This window comes from Danio aesculapii, chromosome 14 (genome assembly GCF_903798145.1).
Source record: "Danio aesculapii chromosome 14, fDanAes4.1, whole genome shotgun sequence".
Classification (NCBI taxonomy): Eukaryota; Metazoa; Chordata; class Actinopteri; order Cypriniformes; family Danionidae; genus Danio; species Danio aesculapii.
The window spans coordinates 4,378,119-4,404,812 of record NC_079448.1 but is presented as its reverse complement, the minus strand read 5'-3'; the positions used below and the strand labels follow the sequence as shown (position 1 = coordinate 4,404,812).

At 37.1% G+C, this 26,694-nt stretch overlaps 1 protein-coding gene across 1 annotated transcript in view; it reads right to left on the bottom strand.

The window, feature by feature from the left end:
• hmgxb3 (HMG box domain containing 3) overlaps positions 1-26,694 on the bottom strand; it is a 42,187-nt gene that overhangs the window by 10,425 nt on the left and 5,068 nt on the right. Inside the window, exons 4-16 of the mRNA XM_056471844.1 lie at positions 22,534-22,980; positions 20,002-20,100; positions 17,474-17,605; positions 14,635-14,924; positions 11,564-11,667; positions 11,390-11,473; positions 11,222-11,310; positions 9,401-9,499; positions 9,174-9,320; positions 6,605-6,885; positions 3,210-3,337; positions 1,088-1,213; positions 716-900 (exon numbers count right to left, since the gene is read on the bottom strand). Coding sequence (XP_056327819.1) covers positions 716-900; positions 1,088-1,213; positions 3,210-3,337; positions 6,605-6,885; positions 9,174-9,320; positions 9,401-9,499; positions 11,222-11,310; positions 11,390-11,473; positions 11,564-11,667; positions 14,635-14,924; positions 17,474-17,605; positions 20,002-20,100; positions 22,534-22,980 — 2,211 coding nt within the window. The remainder of the gene's footprint in view (positions 1-715; positions 901-1,087; positions 1,214-3,209; positions 3,338-6,604; positions 6,886-9,173; positions 9,321-9,400; positions 9,500-11,221; positions 11,311-11,389; positions 11,474-11,563; positions 11,668-14,634; positions 14,925-17,473; positions 17,606-20,001; positions 20,101-22,533; positions 22,981-26,694) is intronic.

Here is a 26,694-nt window from a genome sequence, read left to right as displayed (position 1 = left end):
CAACTATTTCATATCTTATATAAAGATATAAGATATGTATATAAAAATCAGTCAAGTTTGGTGAAGGAAAGATCATGGTTTGGGGTTATATTCAGTATGGGGGTGTGCGAGAGATCTGCAGAGTGGATAATCAACATCAACAGCCTGAGGTATCAAGACATTTGTATTGCCCATGACATTACAAACCACAGGAGAGGGCAAATTCTTCAGCAGGATAGCGCTCCTTCTCATACTTCAGCCTCCACATCAAAGCTCCTGAAAGCAAAGAAGTTCAAGGTGCTCCAGGATTGGCCAGCCCAGTCACCAGACATAAACATTATTGAGCATGTCTGGGGTAAGATGAAGGAGGAGGCCCTGAAGATCCAAAGAATCTTGATGAACTCTGGGAGTCCTGCAAGAACGCCTTCTTCACCATTCCAGATGACTTTTAAGTCATTGAGTCAAGCGTAATCTAGAGGCCTTTTCCTTTCATATAAGCCACTTCTGATACCAAATGATCAACTAGAAGTCAACTTATTGTTTGTTCTTTATAAAACTTGGATAGGCAACAAGACTTTTGTCAGGTAGTATATATGTAAGGTTGATTTATAGTCCCTTTAGACTCTCAAGACATGTTTTTTTGTGTATATTTTGTTTACAGTATATAGTAATATATTTGTATACAGTAAATAATCCCAATACTAATCTAACACTGCTTTCCATCATTATATTTTACCTCCACGTTTTTGAGCTGTAAGACGCTGGTAGTACTGCGCTGGGCGATCTCCAGTTTTGGAGCGATGCCGCAGATGCCACAGATCATGTCATTATAATCTCGAAGTGTCAGACACTCAAACGCCCAGAAACCACTGCAGAACAGCTCCTGAACACGAGACGTCTGATCCGAGCTCAACACACCGTCTGAAAAACACACAGAGACTCACAATAAACACTAATTACACAATCAAAGTGTTTCGTCAGACTGTTTTTAGCTTTTGCCACAAGACTGTTTATAAAAGTGAGTTTTGCATAATAGAAAGGCATAGATTACACTTTCAAAAATCTTACTGATGCTTTTGAGCAGAAGTGTATAAGGATGATGAAGCACCTGTCTGTGCGTTTGTGATGATACTGAGAGCAGCTTGAGCAGGTTCGTCCCCCAGTCGGATCTGATTCCTCATCTTAAAGAACAAATCCAACGTCACCAGGAGTTTATTTCCGACATTAAACAAACCTGAGAAAACAAACACAAACTGCAGTAATGCCTCAATGCTACGATACATGAACATGTTGCGTTGTTAGTGTTACAAGAAATGCTATAGTAAAGTGGGATTTTAATAACGTTGGGGTCTTATACTTTTATTCAGAACTGTATTTTCATAATATTTTCAATTTCATTCAGATTTTATTTCAATGTCTTACTAAATTTATTTGCATTTTTTTTGTTTTGGCTTTAAATTAAAAAAAAATTATAAATCTTCTTCATTTGAAAGTAATTTTGTTGAGTGATTTTGTCTTTTTTTGATTAAATCTATATGGTTGTACCATTTTTTTGCCAGTTGCTGCGCAATGAATGCAGTTATTTAAGTATTTGTCATCCATTAATGTTATTTTCGACTAAGTCCTCCTATTAATCAGGGGTCGCCACAGCGGAATGAACCGTCAACTTATCCAGCATATGTTTTACACAACGGATGCCCTTCCAGCTGCAACCCAGCACTGGGAAACATCCATACACACTCATTCACACTCATACACTACGACCACTTTAGTTTATTCAATTCACCTGTAGAGCATGTGCTTGGACTGTAGGGGAAACCGGAGCACCCGGAGGAAACCCACACAAACACAGGGAGAGCATGCACACTCCACACAGAAATGCCAACTGCGGCTTATTTCTTTAAATTGGAAAAGTGTATGTGCACTAAATATAAGCCATTGGCTGAAAGAGATGGTAACAAATATGTCAATGGAAAAAATAACTTATATATCAAGAAATAAATACATAATTTTTGATAGAGTTTGGGAACCTTGTATGTTGTTTTTAAAAGGTGGTAAACTTGGAAATGTTTTACTAGAAAATTAGTAAAAGAGGTGATATTGTTTTCTGATGTAAAATACTGAGAAGCCTTTTGTTTTGTTTGTCACTTGTTTGCTTGTTGGTTTGTGTTATATCTGGCACATGGAAATGTGTTCGTTATTGTTAAAATATAATAAAAAGGAATTGGGGGAAAAAAAAAAGAAATGCCAAGTGACCCAGCCAAGGCTCGAACCAGCGACCTTCTTGTTGTGAGGCAAAAGTGCTACCCACTGTGCCACCGTGCCACCCAGTATTATTATTATTTATTTATTTATTCATTCATTCCTTTTCTTTTCGGTTTAGACCCTTCATTAATCAGGGGTCGCCACAGCGGAATGAACCGCCAACATATGTTTTACGCAGCGGATGCCCTGCGTCCATACACACTCATTCACGCACATACACTACGGACAATAGCTTACCCAATTCACCTATAGCGCATGTTATTTGGAGTTTTTGGGGAAACCGGAGCACCCTAAGGAAACCCACGCGAACATGGGGAGAACATGCAAACTCCACACAGAAATGCCAACTGACCGAGCCAGGGCTCGAACCAGCAACCTTCTTGCAGTGAGGTGATTGTGCTACCTACTGCGCCACCGTGCTGCCCATTATTATTATTATTATTATTAACTTGGTAACACTTAACAATAACGGACATGTAATGTTAATTAATGCATTTACTAACATGAACAATTATTAGTTGCACTCCAGGGTTGTCATGATACTGGAATTCGGTACCAATCGGTCCTGAAATTTTAAAAACGTCCATTTGTACAAATGCTGTTGAGTGTTCTTAAACAGCGCTGACTTGTGTTCACGTGCTCAACAGAAATGACTGTGATTGGCCATAAAGGTCATCAGTACACTAAACTCACCGTTGTTCACTGTGTGTAACCACAGATACAGGGACACTGGAGCATTTTAAAGCCACGATTCATCAGCGAATCACTTTTTTGTCAGCTTATAGACAAATCGACGTGATTTTGAAACGCTCCAGCATCTCTGGAAGATGAAAAAAGATGAATAAATACTGCAATATATATATTGTTCATTGTTTTTTCATGTTAGTAAATACATTAAATATGCAACTGATTTTATTGCTGTTATCATTATCATTATAACAAATGTGTTGTGAGTGTGTGTTTACCGGGGTACAGGTCAGCGAAGCTGTGAATGGCCAGACACTGGAGATTGGTGCAGATTTTGAGCTGCAGAGTGACGACCCGAATCGAGCGCTCCGTCAACAACCAGCAATCCTCCAAACCAGCAACTGAACTGAACAACAAAAGACAGCACACACCAGTCTCCATCAACCACACAAGATTCTCCATCACATCTGTGTGTGTCGCAATACTGGAATTACTACAGTACTGTACAAAAGTCTTAGGCCACTATTATTTTCACCAAAAAAAGGTTTAAAGTCGGTTATTTCTATTTTTTTCTGTAGCGAGTCATTTTGAAATATCAATGTAGACTTCTAAACATTATTTTTGTCATTAATTGTAATTAAACTTCAAATTCCAGCACTTTTAAAGCCCTTTCAAGGTGCATTTTTATGCTTTTCCATCACCTAACAACCACTGTAAATTTCGATTATATATCCTGTATGTGGTCTTTTTTTACATTTAAATCCATAAAAAAACACAATAAGGCATTTCTACTTAAATTGTTGAATACTTTGGAGCATAGATTTATTCACAGACTTTACAGTTAATGCTTTAGCCATTCACTGTATCATCATAGCAGACTTTAACCCACCGGAAGTCTTTTATCCACTCTTCGAAAAGTGTAAAGGGTGGATTAACATTCCCCACATGATCACTAGCTGTTTCCATCCAAAAATGCTAATTAACTTTATGCGCAAAACTGGATTATCGCATTAAAGACGTGCAAATAAAGCAGTGTTTCCATCCAACAGGTCAAAGCGAACAAAATCGTCACTTCCTGATTATCTGGCGCCAAATATCAACAGTAAAAACTGAATTTGCTGTGGTAAGAGAAGCTGCGTCAATCTTTTCTTCATCTAATAAATGACTTGCACCTCAGAAGGCAATCCTGACACGCAGTGAACGCGCGGTGGCGTTTGAAGGTGTCAGACGCGGAGCACAGACGCTCTTGATTCTGGAGGTCATTAATATAATAACACTAATACTTAAATGGTAAGGTGTTTTAGAATGACCAAAACAACAGTTCAGATGGTTTACAATGTGCTCAGCCTGCTGGTTTGTCCATTTACACACATTTTCATCATCACATGATCTCTTACAACAACATCACATGACCTTTTTTAATGCGCATACTGAAATTTGTGCGGTGAAAGTGTTTCCATCGTAGTTTATGCGCAACTTTTCTTATCGAATAAAAAGCTTATCCTACTCAGTTATGCGCATACGTTTTTTATGCGCATTTTCAAAATGTATGCGCATCATGGCGTTTCCATCAACCGTTTTCTTATGCGCATATGCAAAACGCGCATAAAAATAGGTCGATGGAAACAAAGCTACTGATCAGATGTGCCATTATTTGTAACTTTAGGTGGTTTTAAAACAAAATCTGTCAGTGTTGTTTTCATTCTCTCGTATCAAAACGTTTATATTTTCATGACTGTAGCTCCCTGTCATCTGAACTGAGAGATTGGCAGCTGATATTAACTAATCCATTCGCGTTCAAGAGCAGTGGGCCAATCAGAAGAGCTTTAAGGTGGGGCAGGAACTGCAGGCTTTTGTTTACTACAGCAAGTTGACATTTCAACTGTTTCAACTATTGCATTCTGCGTGAATGTTTCCTAAATCTGCGCATGCGGTGAAAAATTTCCAATGAAAACTGGTCGCACAGCAACAACTTTATACACTCACACAAATGCTCCCAAATATAATTTGAACTCGCATAGATAAAATTTCAGGCGCATATGCATATGAAAATCAGATCTAAAATGTAAAACTAAATAAACTGCAAAATACTCTCGACACATGAAAGTATAAAGTCTGCAGCCCACAACAAATGTGGAAAGTTATTGCGCATCATATTTAACAAACATAATTACTGTGAATTTTATATAATTTTGCTCACATGGATAATTGAATATTCATCAGATGATGTCATTACGCTGCTGTGCCGTCAGCCAATGGTTGCATTGCTGATCATGATTAACACATGCAGAGATCTCAGATCAGTTCATCCAGACATTTTAATCTGATTCGCGAACTAGATTGAAGTACCAAATTAGCCAGAGATCAGTTATCAAGATTAACAGATCCAGGATCTGCCAAATCATCTTAGATCATTTAAGCGAGGTACGAAGAACGGACCCCAGGTTAACTATGTTTAATAACTTTAACTGTTAAAAGCTATTCGTAATTAGTTAATTAATATTAGTAACGAATAAAGTTATGGTAAATAATAACCTTAACTTTTCTGATTTTGATTGTAATGTAATAATATACACCTTTAATTATTAAAGTAGTTATTAAAGGGCCCCTATGGTAAAAAATCTACTTTTCAAGCTGTTTGGACAGCCATATGTGCATGTATGGTGTATAGACCGTCATATTGGGGTGATATAAGCACACCCAGTGCTTTTTTTTCAATTTAACAACATAAAAAACGGTGGACCAATTGGAGCAGTTTTCAAACCGACCGCAACTTTACGTAGGAGTGCGGTCCCCCCGCCCACCAATATTGATTGACAGGCGCGTCATCATATCCTCAGTTTGTTAATTCACGTCCGCCATTTTCAGCGTGAGTTGAAGCGATATCCCTAAAGGAACACCCTAGCTCTATTTTTAGATGCAAGGCTCATTGGGCTCAACACAAGAGCAATATTCTCCACATTATCGCTTTAATCGGAATTATTGGTTGTATCTTTAGGTAGGTTTGCAAACATGTGTACTTCTCATTGAGTCTACCTTATACTTCAGCCGTTTGTATTTCTCGCGATCCCAGAAGCTCCCTGTGATCTTAACTAGCATGCGTTTTAGAATTCTAAACATAGGTTTCTATCAGGGTACACTCAAGTCGACGGCTGGGCGCCGCGGACCGCTGCAGAAACCTATGTTTAGAATTCAAGCCTATTCAGTGTACAAGCTCGGCACTTGAAACTAGCACACAGTTGGCTGTAAAACTGTACAAAGACACAAATGATTTTGCAAACGCAGAGCGGGTGAGCTCATGGCCCCGCCTCCTTGTTACGTTGGCGGGAAGCTGAAACTAATTTACATGTGAAGCAACACACCCATAAATCAGCGAACTGTGGACACGCCCCCAACATGACACTTTTTAACACATTATAATAAACAAATCTGAATTGTGTTTTAAACTGAACCTAAACTGGCACACTCAGAAGAACCATAATATTAATATTAAATCATAAAAAAGAGGTAAACTATGTGCCATTTAAGTATAAACAATTATTATTGTAAAAAGTGCTATACAAATAGTCTTGAATTAAACTGAATTTGACTAAATTTCAGAATTGTGGATTCACAGATGTATTGTCCCGGGCCTATTCAATATGGATAGTTTAGACATGACTTGTCCTCTTACCCCTGCTCTCCTTTATAGAGCGTTTGCTGGCACAGGCTGCAGTGTGTGGCCGCCGGCTCGTAGAAGTTTGGCCATCCGCTGGACTCCTGCGGCTTGTTCTCGCTGGCGTTGAGCTCCTGGATGAGGCTTAAGATGTCCTGCAGCTCAGTCTCGCTCTCGGGGAACTGCAGACACAAGCGCATCAGGCTAACGGTGGACTGCCGCTGCTGCTCTTTCTGAGAGACGCTCAGAGATGCAGACGCCTCCAGAAGAAGAAGAGAAGCAGACTCTTCCTCAGAACACTGCAAAACACACACACAGACGTCTATTAAAGTGATTTATATTATATAAACATGCAATTGCAATGTAAAAGTTCCCCCCTCAGTCCACAAAGACTGAAGTTGGAGAATAAATGGTTTCATTACTTGAATTAAAAGAAATGTTCATTAAGACAGAAACAAATGGATTTTATAAATACTGAAGATTCTTTTCAGACTAATCTTATTTTATTTTATTATTCTCATTTTATTTTTTATTTTATTAAATTCCAGATAAAAGCAAAAAAAAAATTTCAATTGCGTTAACTGATACTTTTTTTTAATTCATGCTCTCCCTTATTGTTATATTATTATCTTTTGCTATTATTACTTGTATTATTCATTTTTTTATAGTACTATTATCATTAATATTTTTAATCCTCATTTTTTATTTATATTTTCAAATATTTTTATTACGATTGCAAAATAAAAGCGAAAAAAAAGTCAATTGCATTGATTCATACTTTTTTTTTTAAATTCATGCTCTCCCTGGAAAAAAACAACAACAACTAGCACTTATTTTATTTCTTTATTGCTTTTATTATTTTTGCATACTGCAAATGCAAAATAAAAGGTAAAAAAAAAAAGTACATCAACTTAATTCACTTTTAAGGGCCTCTGCTGTGTAAAACATATGCTGTAGGGATGCACCGATACAATTTTTTTGTAACCGATCCAATCCCGATACCAAATATCTGAGTATCGACCGATACAGATCTGATCCCGATACTGTGGCATTTTTTTTAACATAATACAGTTTTTATAGTTCTTGTGATAAACTCAAATAATATACTAATAATGATATATTAATAATGTATATTAATAATGATAAATTAATAATGTATATTATATTAATAATGATAAACTCAAATAATTTTAGTAAAAACAACACACCAATAGGCCTACTGTATATGACAGACGGCACAATCTAACTAAAAATGCTTGCTATAAACTATAAGCTACATTATTTGTGCATTCGTTAGGACATTGATATGATCTGTTGTGCTCAAGATTTTCCGTTGAAATCTGTAATAGGCTACTACTATTGACCTTAATTGTTGGTAAAATAACCAGCCTTTTAGCAAAGCCTGATATTTTCTTGCAGGTGTGAAGCAGACTAAACTAAACTACTCGGAGGCCAGTTTTACTTAAACTTTCCCTCCCCTAAACTCGCCGCGAGTGAGACGGAGAAACTGAAAGCATGTCTGAAAAATTATTTTTTGTCTGAAAAAAATGTTCTTTTTAAAACGAATTTCGTTTGGTATAATTTGTTGGTTATTTTAATGTATTTTTGTTGGTCAGTTATCTACAAAATAAACAAGAATATTTGGGTGAAGTTCAAAACAAGGTCCGCTTAAATGCTTCAGCGTACAAACTGACAAACAGGTCTGTTAAATAAAATAAAAATGTTAATAAAATTATATAAATATGCGGTATAATAAAAATATGCGGTCTCAAACTGATATCCGATCCAAGAATCAGGAATGGCGCATCCCTAATATGCTGGAAAATTTGGTGGTTCATTCCGCTGTGGCAACCCCTGACAAATAAGGGACCAAGCCAAAGGAAAATGAATGAATGAGTGAAATCACTTTTAATTAGATGTAAATTATATTCAATGTACATTCTACTTATCCACGCGACTTTAAATATGCCTGCCTCTGTTGCCTAGCAACTTCCTGCTAACAAAACCATAACTTTACTAGTGATATGTCTTTCAAAACAGCGTTTCCAGGTATATTCAGTTATAAATTCTTGTCGCCTGCTTGTGAAAGTGAAACTGAAAGTGAGGCGCTGATGTTCACACTACACATTTATAGGCTGAATTACCAAAAATATTGTATTTTAAGGGTGATGACTTAATTTAATATGATAAATATGCTTAATTGGATTACCTCCATAGAAACTTTTGATTAAAATATGACGTGACAATATGACGTCTTATATGAGAATGGTCAGAATGATCGCTGTAGTAATTCTGTTTCAGTGTGAATGTCGGTTCCGAAGCAGTGGACCAATCAGAAGAACTCAGAGATGGCGCACCTGTTTCAATCATCTGTACACTAGCAAGTTGGCATGACAACTGTTTTATTACAATATTAATATGACAGAGGAGATGTTTTTAAATGTATGGCTACAACATCTCATGTTTTTAGGCACAAGGATGCAACCCATATGAACAAAAAATATACACCCTACTATACTGTACTTTTACCATATCAGTAGCTAAATATTATTGTTCTTTGTGTTTGATTAGTTTTGTTCATACTAACCATAAGTTTGCTCTTCTTGGTAGATTTGTTGGCGAGTTCGCAGCCGCAGGTGGGACACTGTTGAGGTTTGTGCCTGTTTTTATACACGTAATCACATGCTGGGTTTTTACACCGACCCCGACCTCTCGCGGTGGACAAACCCAGAGCCTGAACAACACACAAACACACAACTAAGCAGAGGAAAACTGACAAACACAGAAGTTCTCTGTCAGTAAGTGAACACTAACTAGGGAGGATCCGGCGGTTTTCTTGAAGGGCACCATAGAGAGGATCTTCACACCATTGTCTGTGATGATGTACTGGTTACTGCTCACCGTCATCGGCTTCTGAAAACACACACATCCAATATCAGATTAAGGTTATCTCTTTATTAATACCAATATTATTCGCGTTTGTATTTTTATTGTCGTTCTCATTCATTAATTTTAGTACTGAACTATTAGTGTAATATTTTGCATTATTTATTAAATTAAACTATTATTAATAATATTTCAATTCCTTCTGTTTATTTCTTAATTAGATGTAGTTTTTTTTTCGTTATTATTCTCAGATTATGTTACTATTATTTTGTTAGGTAATTATTATTATTATTAGTAGTAGTAGTAGTAGTAGTAGTAGTAGTAGTAGTAGTAGTATTATCATCATATTTTTACTAGTGCTGCTGTTATTTTATTTTACTTAAAATATTTGTACTTGTATACACACACACACATATATATCTATATTAGGGTTGGGCGATGTCGAACAATTTGGCATCATATGATGTCTAATGTGAAACATCGCGATGGACAATGCCATCGTCATCGTAAGCAGCGGTGAATTAATCATTTATGAATAATTAATTAATTCATAACAAATTATTTATTTGTAACCTACCATTTAAACTACCTGACTCTCATGGTCTTTGTTTTACCCATAGCCAAATCATAATTAAATAGTAGAAGTTACACACAGATTACCACCTGTCAATCAGTTTTTCAGCGAGACTCTGGCATGAATAGGCAGAGTGATCTGTGTCGTTATAATGGCGTCGACAAACTGGTAAAAAAAGGTGCACAACCAACAGTATCTGAGGTTTTCGCTAAAATTACTAAGTACAAGTGTGAAAGCGAAAGATTGAAGCAGTGTACTGACGCTGTGACACGTTACCTGATAGATTCAAAAGACCGAAGACTCGTTAGATAGAGGCAAGATTAATTAAATATCACCTTTAACAACTATAGTAAGCACTGCTCTCTGGGCTGACTGCTGGAACTCAGAAGCTGCAGCACATAACAGAGTGTGTGTGTGTGTGTGTGTGTGTGTGTGTGGTCACGTGATGTGCTTTTTCAACGGTATAGTGTGGAAGGAGGGCTGTTCAGAAATGCTAGATGAAGTCAGCGCCAGTGGTTAGTGCGTCAACACATGCACTCCGGTGCTCGCGGTGACCCAAGTTCGATTCCCGCCTCGCGGTCCTATGCCGCTCCTTCTCCTCTCCCTGCTCCCCATGCTTTCCTGTCAATAATCTCTACTGTCCTATACATTAAAGGTGAAAACCCTGAGAAAAAATATATATATTTAAAGAAATGCCAGATGAAACGCCAGTGTGGACGTGGATCATTTTTATTCTAAAATGCCATTTTAAAACTAAGACGTATTAGTGTAAACAGGGCCCCAGTGTGTATTTTTCGTAAGCGGGTTGCTGCTGCGACGGGGGCGGGGCGGAGGATTGCGATGCCGGCTCAGCATCATGATGGCTATCGGCCATGGACGATGGCATTTTATATAGGCCCAACCCTAATGTATATATATTTAAATAGCTTGTATCACAATACAACCATTTTAAAACATTTATTCTACCCTGTAATGCAATTTATAATAAAATTATTCATTATCAAATTCTACTATTATTGTGATTATTATTATCATTATTGTTATTTTATGTTTAATATATATTATATAGGTTTATACGCAGATTGTTCTATTGTAACTATCCTTTTAATTGTTTTTTTTTCTTCCTCTTCCCTCAGATTATTATTATTGTACTGTTACTTTCATTATGATCTGACCTGTTGCAAGGCAGCAGGTGTGATCATGTGACCCAGCTGTTTGAGTGTGCTGGGTTTCAGGCCTGCCATGTGTTGTTCACTGGCTTTCACTGGAAACACAACACATTACACATTAGAGTCAGCGATGAAGAAAATATAAACCTCTACATCATCATTCCTCTCTCTCACCCGCTCTGATGATACCAGCGTCTGTTTTGACTTTATCAGGAGGAATGGTGATCCACTGCACCACAGCAGGCTGAGCGGCTGAGTCTGTGGAGAAACAGACACAAGTCAACATAACACACGCTCGTTATACAGTTTCACAGGCCAGTTTGTGTTTGCCAATGGAGTTTAGCTCACTGTTAAGTGATGGCGCTGGAAGAATAGCTCGTATGCGCCGTTTCTGCACAGCGCCGCAGGCTTTTTCTCTTGCAATAATCTGAATCTGACCACCACCCAATGCTCTGGAATGACACAAAACAGACACATTACAGACTTGCAACACTTAGGCCTTGATCACACCCCTTTTTGCATTGAGAGGTGCCTTTTTAAATGGTTTTCTAATGGCCGCAAGCATTTTGTGGGCAGCATATGCGCACTGTGCCTCACGTTTTAGGAGCCTTTACGTTTCTAGCTTCCTTTACCATTTTCAATGCGCTTGAAGCGACATTGGACTTTGGCGTCTGTCGTTGCTCGACAACCATCAACCTGACAAACCATTACTGCAGCTCTGATACAAGTTTTATCTATGAAGAAAATTAAAAGCACTGCAGCGTTTGGGTGCATTGCCTTTGTCTGAAGCAATTAGGGGCTGATCACACCGAACTCGCTTTTTGCATTGAGAGGTGCATCTAATGAATGGTTTACTAACGGCCGCGAGTTTATTAACCGCTTGCCGCACCTCACGTTTTTGCCATTGCGTCATTCAGGTCTTTTTAATTCTTTTTTTCCATGTTTCAGAAAAATATGATGCATACATACTGTATTAGTAACCAAATACCAATCACGGAACACCCATCCCATCCCGACAGAGCCATTAAAAAAAATAAATAAATAAAAATAAAAGAGAAAAAAAATGTATTCACATGCAAGGAATACAATACATAAACAAATAAATAGAAAATAAAAAAAATAACTGAAATAAGATTAAATAATGATAAAAAAATAAATAAAAAGGGCAATTTTGTAATAAATAAATAAATAATAAAAAAATACCATTAAGACCTTGACATTTCAACACATACATTCTAATGAAAGTGAAAAATATACTAAAGCTATTCATTACAAACACAGTGCACATTAACACAGTCACATTGTTTAGGATTACTAACGGTCAGTCCACTCTTATTTAAAAACTGAAGGAACAAGTCCCAAATCTTGGAGAATATGTGCATTTTTTGTTTGATTGAGTAAGTCAACCTTTCCATTGCTATACACGAAGACATTTCCTTTATCCAGAGTGTCAAAGATGGACCGTCTTTTTCATTCTCCAATTAAATGAAAGCAGAGGCGGGGTTTCCTTTGAGGTGACTGCAGTGTTTGTTTTGTCAACACAACTAAGGAGAATTTAAGGGTAGAGGAGAGAATAGCAGTCGCTGTTTTGAGATATCTGGAGCTGTATGACATTACAAACCTTTAATTTCACAATATTGTAAAATGTTACAATTATAACAATATCAACACTCACGCACAATACGGTGCGCCCAGCATTTTTGGAACGTAAAAGCGTGTTTGGTGTGATCGGCCCCTTAATCTACTGTTATTACTGAAATGTGTATATTCTATACAAAGTATGAAGCTGATTGGTTAGTTCTAGTCACATGACTCGCAGTGCACTTGCTGCATTCGAAAAAGTTTAGATGTTTTCGACTAGGTGCGCCTGGAAAATGTTTGAGCGTCACTATGTGAACAATATGTGAACGGACCCTTAACTGACTGTACTAATGTGTATTTTAAAGTTAAAGAAGTGCCAATTTTTTTATATAAATCCCTGATTGATTCTCCTCTTGACTATCCTCTATAAGGTTATTCCAATCAAAGTTATTGATTTTATTCCAAATAGAGCTATTCAAGTCATCTGCCAAAAGTGTTTTCATATCGCAATATATACAGTTGAAGTCAGAATTATTAGTCCCTCTTTGAATTAGTTTTTCTATTTTAAATATTTCCCAAATTATGTTTAACAGAGCAAGGAAATTTTCACAGTATGTCTGATAATATTTTTTCTTATGCAGAAAGTTTTATATGTTTTATTTTGGCTAGAATAAAATCAGTTATACATTTTTTATGAACCATTTTAAGGTCAAAATTATTAGCCCCTTTAAGCTATTTTTTTCCGATTGTCTACAGAACAAACCATCATTATACAATAACTTGCCTAATTACCCTAAACCTGCCTAGTTAACCTAATTAACCTAGTTAAGCCTTTAAATGTCACTTTAAGCTGTGTAGAAGTGTCTTGAAAAATATCTAGTCAAATACTTACTGTCACAAAAGGCACGATATGTGAACGGCCCCTTAACTGACTGAACTAATGTGTATATTAAAGAAAAGAAGTGCCAATTTTTTAATAAAAATCCCTTAATTGGCAACATTTTACTCACTCTTGAGGTGGTTTTAAAATTGTGTGAAAGAAAGGGTGATGTGAATGACTCGAATGTAACGGGATGTATTAAATATTACACTCACTACATTAAGCATCTCTAACAACTTGAATGGAAATTTCTTTTTTGCAAAACTAACCTGCCGAATAAGTGATTTACTACATCAAGCACATTGTCCACTACACTGTATTCTGCTAACTATTTTTTCTTCCTCTGGAAGTTCTGGAAATAATATAAAAATTGTAAAAAAAAAAATTTAATAAATAATAATAACTAAATATGAATAAAAATATATTACTCTAGTAACTAGCTAATGTTTTTAATACAAATTGTTATAATAATTACGTCATTATTACATTATTATTAACAAAACTAAGATGAAAATGATTAAAAACCGCTTGCAAAAATGTAAATAAAGTAAAAAAGTAAATAGTTAAATAAAATATGCATAGATGAAAGCTTAAAAATTTGAAAAAAGTAAGTTTAATTACTAAAAACAGACATGAATAAAGTTAATTAAAGTGACAATAACTTAAAATAATAAGCATATAAATAATATTAAAAAAAAATATTTAAATAATGAAATTTATTTGTACTTGGAGCAAGATCAAAACTGAAAACAGCCAAAAAGAAAAACAAAACATTTAAGAACAGAAAATGCAAAACGTTAATATATACAATAATAATAATAATATTAAATCAACACTGCTGGAATGGAAGCTCAAGCTGTGTGCATTACATACATTACATACAATATCCTGCCTTCCAAGCATACATTAAGTCAGGTGAAGAGTAATTAATATTTAATGGTAATATTGAGTTTCTTACAGGACCGCTGTTGTTTCGTCAGGTTTGCAGACAGCGGCTCCATCAGGTGTTTGTTGGGTCGACCCAGCATTGATTCGCTCTCTCTTTTTCCGAGTAACCCTTCGAGCAGCAGCAGATCCACCATCCTGAGCTTTATCTGAAGAGCTGACGCTGGATGCAGACGCCTGCTCTTCTGTCTGCTCCGTGTCTTTAAGATCTGCCGGATGATCTGAGAGCTGGACAGTAGGATTGGAGTCGTCACACTGTTTTCCTGAAGACGCCTCAGAGGTTTTACAGGAGCTTCTCTTACCCTGTAACAAAGCGAATCACAGTTTGGATTGATTTAAAACAGGGCTGCACAATATATCATTTCATCATCGATATCGCAATGTGTGCATTCGCAATAGTCACATCGCATCATCTGCAATGTTGAGTTGGGATTATTATAGTTGATCAGCAATGAAGAATGTACAGAGTTTACATTTGACATTACATTTAATTATTCAATAATAAGGGCAGGACAAAATATCGATATGCTGATGTATTGTGATAACTCCGCCCGCAATACATTATCAATGTAGGCAAGTACTGATATTTATTTAAAGGTACAAAAGATCTGAATGCACTGCTACCGTTTACCATGTAGGCAGCACAACATGAGGTGGCGCTTCTCGTAATGGCGGATCGAACACTTATCAATGTTGCAGTTCTACAAAATATATGTACTGTTAATACTTTTTTAAACTTTGATGCATTATTCCCTCTTCCTTTACAAATGTCATGATATATTGTGGATAGTTTTCCTATGATACATTGCTGATATCATGAGCTATCATTATCGGGAGAAAAATATCATGATAATATTGTATCGTATCGTATTACTGTACCTAAATATCTGACTACTTGTTTCACTTTTATCTCTATTTATTTTTTTTTACGCTTGCAATTTCTTTGATTCACTCCTCTATAAGGTTATTCCAATCAAAGTTATTGATTTTATTCCAAATAGAGCTATTCAGGTCATCTGCCAAAAGTGTTTTCATATCGCAATATATACAGTTGAAGTCAGAATTATTAGCTCCCCTTTAAATTAGTTTTTCTTTTTTAAATATTTCCCAAATGATGTTTAACAGAGCAAGGAAATTTTCACAGTATGTCTGATAATATTTTTTCTTATGGAGAAAGTCTTATTTGTTTTATTTCAGCTAGAATAAAAGCAGTTATACATTTTTTATGAACCATTTTAAGGTCAAATTTATTAGCCCCTTTAAGCTAATTTTTTCCGACTGCCTACAGAACAAACCATCGTTATACAATAACTTGCCTAATTACCCTAAACCTACCTAGTTAACCCAATTAACCAAGTTAAGCCTTTAAATGTCACTTTAAGCTGTATAGATGTGTCTTAAAAGATATCTAGTCAAATATTATTTACTGTCATCATGACAAAGATAAAATAAATCAGTTATTAGAAATGAGTTATTAAAACTATTATGTTTCAAAATCCGTTAAACAGAAATTGGGAGAAAAATAAACAGGGGGGCTAATAATTCTGACTTCAACTGTATACATCTTGCAGAAAAATAAATCGCAATATCAGATTTTTCCAATACCGTGCAGCCCTAATTTCAAATATCAGCCGAAAAACCACATATTTCTGTTCTAAAGGAAAAGTAGATTTCTTTAAATCCAAAAATCCATTAGTGACCATCTCCCCCTTATTAGCATAGGACATTAGTCTTGTTTTTGAATCTGCCACTATGCTGACACACAGGCATTAGTAGCTCCGCTCTCTTTTGAAAAGAGCACAGTCTCATTTGAATTTAAAGCGACAGTGACCAAAACGACACAATTAGGATCAAAGTTTAAAAGGGGCAGTTTCAGAGAGTTAGAAAACATTATTCGTGTGATATTTGAGCTGAAACATTACATACACACTCTAGTCCCTTTATTAATCCGGGGTCGCTACAGCGGAATGAACCACCAACTTATCCAGCATATGTTTTACGCAGCAGATGCCCTTCCAGCTGCAACCCATCTCTGGGAAACATCCACACTCATTCACATTCATACACTACGGACAATTTACCCTACCCAATTCACCTAAAGCGCATGTCTTTGGACTGTGGGGGAAACCGGAGCACCCGGAGGAAACCCACGCGAACATGGGGAGAACAGGCAAACTCCACACAGAAATGCCAACTGACCCAGTCGAGGCTTGAACCAGCGACCTTCTTGCTGTGAGGCGACAGCACTACCTACTGCATCGCCACTCTAGGGACATCAGAGACTTATTTTACATCTTGTAAAATGCGCATAATTAGTCCCCTTTACATGTTACTAATATGACTATTAATCAAATGATACAACTTATCATCCAGTTGTTTATAAAACACTGTGCATGCATTTCTCCCTTCATAGAAAGTCTGGTCCCACTTTATATCAGGTGGTCTTAACTACAATGCATCAAAAAATACACACAACATGCTTACTGTGTTCATAATGTATTTCTGGCGCTCTTGAGGTGGACTACAGGTGTGGTTGGGGACAGGTTGAGTGGTATGTGTAGGTTTAAGGGTGGGCTAAGGCATGAAAGATGGTCAACAGTGTAATGGCAGAAATTATTTACAAATGTAAGGTATTTAATCAATCATGAGTACAATGTAAACCCATGTATTTACACAATAAGAACATTGTAAAAAATTATTAACTACAGAGTAAATACATATTAGTTAAGGCCACCTAATATAAAGTGGGACCGAAAGTCTAGTCAACTTTTTCACCACACGCTGCTTTGATTCAATTATCTACTATGTTCACGGAGTTTAATAAGTGTAAAACATGAGTAACATTCACTTACATGCGGGACCCACTTCCCGCCGAGGTGATGCCCGCAGTCTGGACAAAATGGCGGTTTGTGACGGGTGACGTATGAAAACATACACCCGGGTGTGGTGCAGTTGCCCCGTCCTCTCCGTGTGTATTTGATGGGCTGAAAACACAACAGATGTCAGAGATATTGTTCATGCATACAGCTGAAGTCAAAATTATTAGCGCTCCTCTTTTTCAAATATTTCGCAAATAATGTCTAACAGATTCAGGAATTTCTCACAGTATTTTCTATAATATTTTTTCTTCTGGAGAAAGTCTTATTTGTTTTATTTCGGCTACAAAAATAAGTTTTACATTTTTTGAAAAACATTTTAAGGTCAATATTATTAGCCCCCTTAAGCAATATTTGTTTTCGATAGTCTACAGAACAAACTAACATTATACAGTGGCTTGCCTAATTACCCTAACTTTAACCTAATTAACCTTGTTAAGCCTTTAAATGTCACTTTAAGCTGTATAGAAGTGTCTTGAAAAATATCTAGTCAAATATTATTTACTGTCATCATGACAAAGATAAAATAAATCAGTTATTAGAAATGAGTTTATATAATGTTTAGAAATGTGTTGAAAAAATCTTCTCTCTGTTAAACAGAAATTGGGGGGAAATATACAGTGGGGCTAATAACTATGTATGCAATACAACTGGGAAAAATGTAAGCACCAATCATATTTCTAGGCAACTTGGGCTACACAGGTTTACATAATCAGATTCGAAACATTTTGTCATTGTAATTAGATTATATTACATTTTATAAAATCTGAATACATATTTATACTTTTATTAGGAATAACATCACTTTATATTATTCACACAATGACAGTGAACTAATTATAATAAGACATTTTACTTTCTAAAAAAAATAATAAAATTAATACATATAATAATAAAAATGATACCATATGAAATACTGTTTAGCTTTGATTATTCAGTATACAGAATCATCACATAAAATGATCTTTGTGATCAATGCTTCGACATTTAAAGACAAATTATGAAATAAAAAAATAAGCAAGATAGATATAATAAGAAAAAAAACAAAGGTTACCCAAAAGTAGTCAGATTATATTAACTAAAACATGTAATCTAGGTTACATTATTGACTATAATTTTCAGCATGTTATTATTTCATCGGTAACAATTTAAAAATGGTGGTAATCTACCAAGTACCTATATAACTATAATAATACAGAGAAAAACAACTCTGGCTAGCATGCATTTTTATTTTAGTTACTTTAAAAAGTAAATGAATAACGTGTATAATTCTAAAAATTACGTTAAGTCTCATCATTTTTTATTTTTAAACAGATAAAAGTTAATAAACTCATTACCTTAAAAGCAAAAAGTAGATTTTACTTAAAGATAAAAGCGAGTAAACACGTTGTAACTTGGAACTGTTCAATTGACTTCATTTTTATAATTCATTCATTCATTCATTTTCTTTTTGGCTTAGTCCCTTTATTAATCTGGGGTCGCCACAGTGGAATGAACCACCAACTTATCCAGCATTTGTTTTATGCAGCGGATGCACTTCCAGCTGCAGCCCATCACTGGGAATGAAACACTTATTCACACGCACATACACTACGGACAATTTAGCCTACCCAATTCACCTGTACCACATGTCTTTGGACTGTGGGGGAAACCGGAGCACCCGGAGGAAACCCACATGAACGCAGGGAGAACATACAAACTCCACACAGAAACGCCAACTGACCCAGCCGAGGCTCGAACCAACGACCTTCTTGCTGTGATTCGACAGCCCTACCTACTGCGCCACTGCATCGCCCATCATTTTTATAATTATGCACATTATTCCTTTTAAGCCAATGAGTTCATTCATTTATTTTCGGCTTAGTCTCTTCATTAATCTGGGGTCGCCACAGTGGAATGAACCACCAACTTATCCAGCATATGTTTTACGCAGCGGATGCACTTCCAGCTGCAACCCATCACTGGGAAACACCCATACACACTTATTCACACACATACACTACAGACAATTTTAGCTAACCCAGTTCACCTGTACCGCATGTCTTTGGACTTGTGGGGGAAACCGAAGCACACGGAGGAAACCCACGCCAACATGGGGAGAACATGCAAACTCTACACAGAAATGCTAACTGACCAAGCCGAGGCTCAAACCAGCGACCTTCTTGCTGTGAGGCGACAGCGCTACCTACTGCGCCTCTGTGCAGCCCAGCAACAAGTAAAATCACTTTAAGTCAAGTGATTGTTTTAACAGTAACAGGTTTACTCAGTTTTTTTAAGTAAGTCAACTCATCATTTTTTACAGTGAACCCACTAGAGCGCAAACAGTTAAATACTGAACTTTTTATATACAACTCAAACCCAGAGCAGAAGCAAAGCTGGATATCATGTAGAGCAGAATTGACTAATCATTGTGCTCAAAGAAACACCAGAATCAAGCAATACATTCCTGAAATAAAACTATTTAGAATTATTTTTCAATCTCAATACAGAAAAATCCCACTGACCAGTTTAAAGGAGGGTTTGGGTTCGGTCTTCACAGTGCTCATCAATGGAAACATCATGATTGGGCTGGCCGTGTTAATCACTTTATTCTCCACAAGGCCCTGAAAAACACCATACAGACATAAACATTGTCAAAACATTCAATGTGATGGTCCATCTGTAACCATCTGGAGGGTCAGAGAGCTCCCGGATTTCATCTAAAATATCATAATTTATTGTGTCTGAAGATGAACCTGAATATAAAGGTAAATAATTTAAAACATAACTTTCCTTTTGGGTAAACTGACCCCTTAAGACATTTGTAGGAAAGGCCGGGACAATTCATATTAAAGGTGCAGTAGGTGATTGTGTCCAGAAACATTTGTTGTTGTGCTGGTTGAAAGTCTCTTCACATTCTAATAGTACCGATGAAAGTAAATAATCTAAAAGTATTTATATGTGTTTTTATTTTCTGGGTAAGGTGTAAAACTAAAAAAGTTCATGCAATTAAATGTTGGCTGACAAATAACTCAATTACGACAGGTATCTCAAACTGTCGGTCAACAAATTTGATTAAATTTTCTACGCTGCCTCTTTAAGCAGACAGATCCATCACTCGTGCGTACACATAAAGCACAGATCTACAGCAGACAGAGAGTCATCAGGCAAACTCTGCATCAACCTGAACTTCTTTCTGAAAGACTGTGGCCTTGCATCTATGAAGCTTCTGCCAAAAATGCAGAATCAAAACTTTCCTAAATCAATATCGGAATTACTTTTGTACGCTGAAGGGAAATGACGTTATGCTCTTCAAAACAACGATCTGAAGGGGGACACCACGGCTGAAGTATTTCTTTTAGACAGGTATGTTTTAAAACTATTTTAGCCACGCAAAGCTTATCTAGATTGTGTTCTTGTTTATGAACGGTTTAAGTGCACGGAAGTGTTGTTCAGCCACTGAAAACATCCGGCAAAAGACTGCCCTGCTGAAAAATCCAGCTTAAACCAGCCTAGGCTGGTTGGCTGGTTTTAGCTGGTTGACCAGCCTGGTTTTAGCATTTCCAGGCTGCTTTCCCAGCCATTTCCAGCCTGGTCTTAGCTGGTCAGGCTGGAAAATGACCAGCTAAAACCAGCTTGACCAACCTGGTTTAAGCTGGACATAGCTGCTTTTGGCTGGGCTCCCAGCCTGACCAGCTAAGACCAGGCTGGAAATGGCTGGAAACCAGCCTGGAAATGGCCAAAACCCCTCTAAAACCAGGCTGGTCAACCAGTTTTTTTAGTAGGGTGGCTATTTTCAAGTTCATGGAGTACCTTTTACAGCATTGATGATAGTTGGTTAAATAGACCTGAGCATTCTTACAGTTGTTCAAGTGTAAAAGGAAATGAAAACATGTCAATGGTTACTGGTTTTCAGCTCTCATCAAAATATCTTCTTTTGTATTCAACAGAAGAAAGAAACTTAAACAGGTTTGGAACAATTTGGAATAAATCAAATACTATGGAAGTCAATGTTTACCAGTTTTCGAATTTCTTCAAAATATCTTCTCTTGTGATCAAAAAAAAACTCAAACAGCTTTGGAACAAAGGAAAGGGCAATTAAATGATGACAGAATGTTCATTTTTGGATGAACTATCAATTCAAAGTCAATAATGGAATACTATTGATGTCAATGGTTACAGATTTTCAGCTTTCTTCAAAACATATTTTGTGTTCAACAGAATAAAGAAACTCAAACAGCTCTGGAACAAGGGCGATTAAATGATGACAGATTTTTTTAATTTTTGGCTGAACTATCCCTTTAAAAGCAATATTATGGATGTCAATGGTTACTGGTTTTCACCCTTCTTAGAAATATCTTCTTTTGTTTTCAACAGAAGAAAGAAACTCAAACTGGTTTGGAACAATGTGGAACAAAAACAAATACCATGGATGTCAATGGTTACCGGTTTTCACCATTCTTCAAAATATCTTCTTTTGCGTTCAGCAGAAGACAGAAACTCATTAAGGTTTGAAAGGGCGAGTAAATGATGATAGAATTTTCATTTTGGGCTGAACTATCCCTTTAAAAGCAACACTATGGATGTCAATGGTTACCGGTTTTCACCATTCTTCAAAATATCTTCTTTTGCATTCAGCAGAAGACAGAAACTCATGAAGGTTTGAAAGGGTGAGTAAATAATGACAGAACTTTCAGTTTTGGCAGAACTATCCTTTTAAAAGCAACACTATGGATGTCAATGGTTACCGGTTTTCACCATTCTTCAAAATATCTTCTTTTGTGTTCAGCAGAAGACAGAAACTCATGAAGGGTTGAAAGGGCAAGTAAATGATGACAGAATTTTCATTTTGGGCTGAACTATCCTTTTAAAAGCAACACTATGGATGTCAATGGTTACCGGTTTTCGCCATTCTTTGAAATATCTCAAACAGCTTTGGAACAAGTAAAGGGCGAGTAAATAATGGCAGAATTTTCATTTCTGGCTGAACTATCCATTTAACCCTATACTAGCATGGTGTAAAGTGTGCAGTAAATGTAAATAATAAAACAACTGACCTGATTGGGTATTATAGCAACCAGATGAGTGGCTTCTGCTTTAAGCTGAGGCATTAAAGCTCCAGCATCTCCTCTGTTCTCCACAGACACCGCAATGTCACCGTAACACACTCTAGTCTCCTTCTTCTTCACAGTTGTGTGAGTGTCCTGGCCGAGACTCGTCACTCTTTCACAGATGCTGGTGCTCTGGGCTGTGTCTGCACTGAGGGCCTGGATGGCCATGCACTGCTCTGTCAGCTCCACCTCACTGCCCAGAGTCATGGGGGACACCAGAGTCTCCTGCGCAGGGGTTCCAGGAGCTCCGTCCACCAGCACATCCACATCCTCACCCTCAGTCTGATCTCCTCCTGCTGTGGGACTCTTGGGCAGGAGCACATAATTGGCCCTCGGGAGGATCTTGCGGAATCCTGGGACGTCCTGAGAAGAAGCAGCTGCTGATTGGCTGCTCTGAGAAAGAAAAAAAAGAGAGATGTAAAATTAGACAGTCGATGATTTGCGATGATAAATGCGATTAAAACTATATAAGTAGACCGTTTTGTTTGTTAAAATAAATATAATTATTTATTTTTAGAGTGAAATATGACTTTAGAATCCTTTATTAAATGTAGAAATATTTTTTAGATGACAAAAATACTTTTATTTTTATACTATTTTATTTATTTTCCATATTTGCTTTGCAGTTTTTGTAGAGCTGCACAAATTGTCCAGTTTTTTGCGACTATAAAATGACATTATTTATTTATGATTTAACTCCATATCAGCAGCAATTGGCTATATTAAAATGAAATATTATATAATTTAAATACAGAATAATGTAGTAATTTCTTAAAAATAAAGAACTTACAAAAATATACATAAATGAATAATATTAAATTAAATAAAAAGAGGAGATACCTAATAAATTATTTAATACATTAATATATTTTCAGAATAAAAGAGTCTATCTTAAAATAACAATATAATATTAAATTAATTACAATATTAAAGATAAATTTTAATAGAATTTTATTTATAAAGCACTTTAAAACAACAAAGTTGACCAAAGAGCTGACAATAGAGAGTAAAACTAAGTGCAAAAATACAAAAGTACAAAATACTTTAAATACTAAAAATACTTAAAATAAATAAATAAATAAATAAATACATGAATACATAAATACATAAATACATAAATAAATAAATAAATAAATAAATAAATAAATAAATAAATAAATAAATAAATAAATAAATATAAAAAGTCTACATCTCACGCTGTGCTAAAAGCCAAATTGAACAAGTGTGTTTTAAGAAGAGATTTAAAAACAGTAATGGAAGAGGCTTGTCTAATATACAACGCCAACTCATTCCACAATTTTGGTGCTGCCATAGCAGAAGCCCGATCCCCTCTGAGCTTTCGACTTGTCCTGGGCACACCCAGGAGGAGCTGGTCAGCTGACCTGAGTGAACGAGAAGGTGTGTAGGGACCTCATTGGTAGGGACAGAGAAGCTCAGAGAGATAAAGGGGTGCAGCACCTTTCAGACACTTAAAAACAAATAAAAGTACCTTAAAATGGATCTTGAAATGCACGGATAGCCAGTGAAGAGAAGATAAAACCGGGGTGATGTGCTCATATTTGCGTGTGCCATTTAAAAGATGCGCAGCTGCATTCTGAACAAGTTGCAGTCGAGAAATAGAAGACTGACTCACCTCAAAATAAAGGGCATTGTTTTAGTCAGAGCGGGAGGTTATAAAAGCATGGATAACTGTTTTTTTTTTTTTTTTTTTTTTTTTTTTTTAAATTGTTTTCAGCTATCTGTGTTTAGTACTAGCAAGCTTTAGCCACTGTTTCCTTTGTTTACTGTAAGAGCTTGTGTGCCGAACCGGAGGTTTTTCGCGCCCCCGCCGCTGCAATCTCGGGTGTTTTTTAACTTGGAGGCGTGTCCAAACGCCAGGTAAACACTATACATTTGAACACATTAGGTTTAGCTAGCAGGAGAAGCACTTTAGCATCGAGAGCAACACCGAGTAAGTACATTTAGACCTGTTTTTCAGTTGCTGTGTTTGGTTCGAGAACAGTTAGACTTGTTTCAGCTGGTTGTGTATTGGTTGTTGACATTTAAAATTGTTTTCAGCTATCTGTGTTTAGTACTAGCAAGCTTTAGCCACTGTTTCCTTTGTTTACTGTAAGAGCTTGTGTGCCGAACCGGAGGTTTTTCGCGCCCCCGCCGCTGCAATCTCGGGTGTTTTTTACTCTCGGAGGCGTGTCCAGCTGAACTCAATCAGCAAAGCGCTCGGGGGTGTATATAAGCGACTAGTCTCACCGCGGCAGCGGTCACGGCAGCCTCGTGTGAAGCCCGCCTCGTGTGAAGACCAACGAGAGTAAAGACCATCGACTCTACCTGCGCGACTAGACCAACGAGAGTAAAGACCATCGACTCTACCTGCGCGACTAGACCAACGAGAGTAAAGACCATCGACTCTACCTGCGCGACTAGACCAACGAGAGTAAAGACCATCGACTCTACCTGCGCGACTCCACCGAGCAAAGACACCGACAAAGCACTTGAGTACTTTTTTATCACTTTATTGTTTTACTTTATCTCTGCACTCATTATTGTTTTCCTTGCACTTTATTATGTGTTTACTAATTCCTGTTGTTACTAATACTCGCAGAGCACGGGAGGTACGCTGCAGGCGCAACCCTCACAACCTTCGATCAATTCATGTATCCTCTATTTCACAACTCTCTCTCTCCGTGGGCCTCTGGAATTGTCAATCTGCTGTTAACAAAGCAGATTTTATTACCTCCATAGCCACTCATTCTGACTTTAGTCTCATGGCTCTAACTGAAACCTGGTTGAGACCGGAGGACACTGCTACACATGCAGCTCTTTCTACTAATTTCTCTCTTTCCCACACTCCTCGTCAGACAGGGAGAGGGGGTGGGACTGGACTACTGATTTCCAAAGAATGGAAATTCACTCAGAGACCGTCCCTGCCAAAAATCAGCTCTTTTGAATTCCATGCAGTCACCATTATCCACCCCTTCCGCATAAATGTGGTTGTCATCTACCGCCCACCGGGTATATTAGGTCACTTCTTAGATGAACTGGATGTTCTTCTCTCATCTTTTGCTGATTATGACACTCCCTTGTTGGTGCTAGGTGACTTCAACATCCACATTGAAAGACCTCAAGCTGCTGACTTCCAGACTCTGCTTGCATCTTTCGACCTCAAAAGAGCACCTACTTCTGCTACTCACAAATCAGGTAATCAACTAGACCTTATTTACACTCGACATTGCCTCGCTGATCAAACACTAGTAACTCCACTACAAACATCGGATCATTTCCTTCTCTCTCTCAACATCCACATTACTCCTGAGCCGCCACACACTCCAACTCTAGTTGCCTTTCGCAGAAACCTACGCTCTCTCTCACCCACTAGACTATCCAACTCTATCTATCTATCTATCTATCTATCTATCTATCTATCTAACTCTCTTTCTCCATCTTGCAAACTCTCTGCACTTGATACGAACAGTGCCACTGATACACTCTGCTCCACGCTAACATCATGCCTAGACAGACTATGCCCTATTACATCCAGACCAACCCGGGCCAGTCCTCCTGCACCCTGGCTCTCTGATGTTCTCCGTGAGCATCGCTCAAAACTTCGGGCTGCTGAGAGAATTTGGCGAAAAACTAAAAATCCTGAACAGCTCATAACATACCAAACTCTTCTCTCTTCTTTCTCGACTGAGGTTACTTCTGCAAAGCAGACATACTTCCGTCAGAAAGTCAACAGTGCCACCAATCCTCGCTTACTTTTTAAAACATTTTCCTCCCTCCTCTATCCTCCTCCTTTACCAGCATCCTCCACACTCACTACTGATGACTTTGCTACATTCTTTTGCACCAAAACTGCAAAAATCAGTGCTCAATTTGCTGCACCTACAACAAACACGCAAGATACACCACCAACACCACACACACTCACCTCTTTTTCCCAGCTCTCTGAGTCTGAGGTGTCCAATCTCGTGCTATCAAGCCATGCAACCACCTGTCCGCTTGATCCCATTCCCTCTCATATCTTGCAAGCTATTTCTCCTGCAGTCATACCAACACTGACTCACATAATTAACACATCTCTTGACTCTGGTCTATTCCCTACTTCATTTA